A 642-nucleotide genomic window follows, 5' to 3' on the forward strand; every position below is an offset into this window, starting at 1 on the left:
CCCCCCCCCTCCGTTTCCGTGGCTCCGATCGGGGCGGTCGTTCGCGCACCCCCTCGTGATTGAGGCTGCTACTATGGAGGTAGCGATGCTGTCTGATTTTCGCCTCGATCCACGAAACGAGTTCGAAGAAGATCACCTACTGTCTAGTCAGTCGACAATCACCGAACCTTCGCCTGCGACGACACCTCGCCCTCGTGTGCTGAAGCCTAGGCCGGCGAGTACGGGGTCGAGCCAAACGACCACCACAGAACCGTCCACTGCGTTTTCACCTGTACCCGCCGTCTTGGGCGACCGGGTGGCTGGGTTTGAGCCCGTTGTGGGAACGCACACTCCCCAGGCCACCAGTAGCTCGCAAGCTTCGACTGTGGAAACTCCGTGGACTCCGAAGGGAACTCACGCCCACGAGCTGCGCCAGTTGGGCATCGACCCAAAGAAGGTCCCCTACTGGTTCGTGGAATGCTATGAATCGGATGGATACGACACCGACGCGCTGGTGGTGCTGGCGAGAACTGCGCCTCTGTCCCCGGGCGAGTCCACCACCTCCTCTCCTGGTTTCGAGTTAGTTGGGGACACGAATGTGCACTCCGCACGAGACGAGTGGGTTCTGGACAAGTGGCCACTCGGCTTTATGTTTCTGGAGAG

General features: G+C 60.6%; 1 protein-coding gene across 1 annotated transcript in view; it reads left to right on the forward strand.

The window, feature by feature from the left end:
• Window positions 1-73: 73 nt before the first annotated feature.
• Window positions 74-642, forward strand: part of PPTG_24844 (hypothetical protein) — a gene marked incomplete at both ends in the record, with an annotated part of 1,147 nt that continues 578 nt past the window's right edge. Inside the window, one exon of the mRNA XM_008918708.1 lies at window positions 74-640. Within this exon, the coding sequence (XP_008916956.1) occupies window positions 74-640 (567 nt within the window). The remainder of the gene's footprint in view (window positions 641-642) is intronic.

Source organism: Phytophthora parasitica, assembly GCF_000247585.1.
Source record: "Phytophthora parasitica INRA-310 unplaced genomic scaffold supercont2.272, whole genome shotgun sequence".
NCBI lineage: Eukaryota > Oomycota > Peronosporomycetes > Peronosporales > Peronosporaceae > Phytophthora > Phytophthora nicotianae.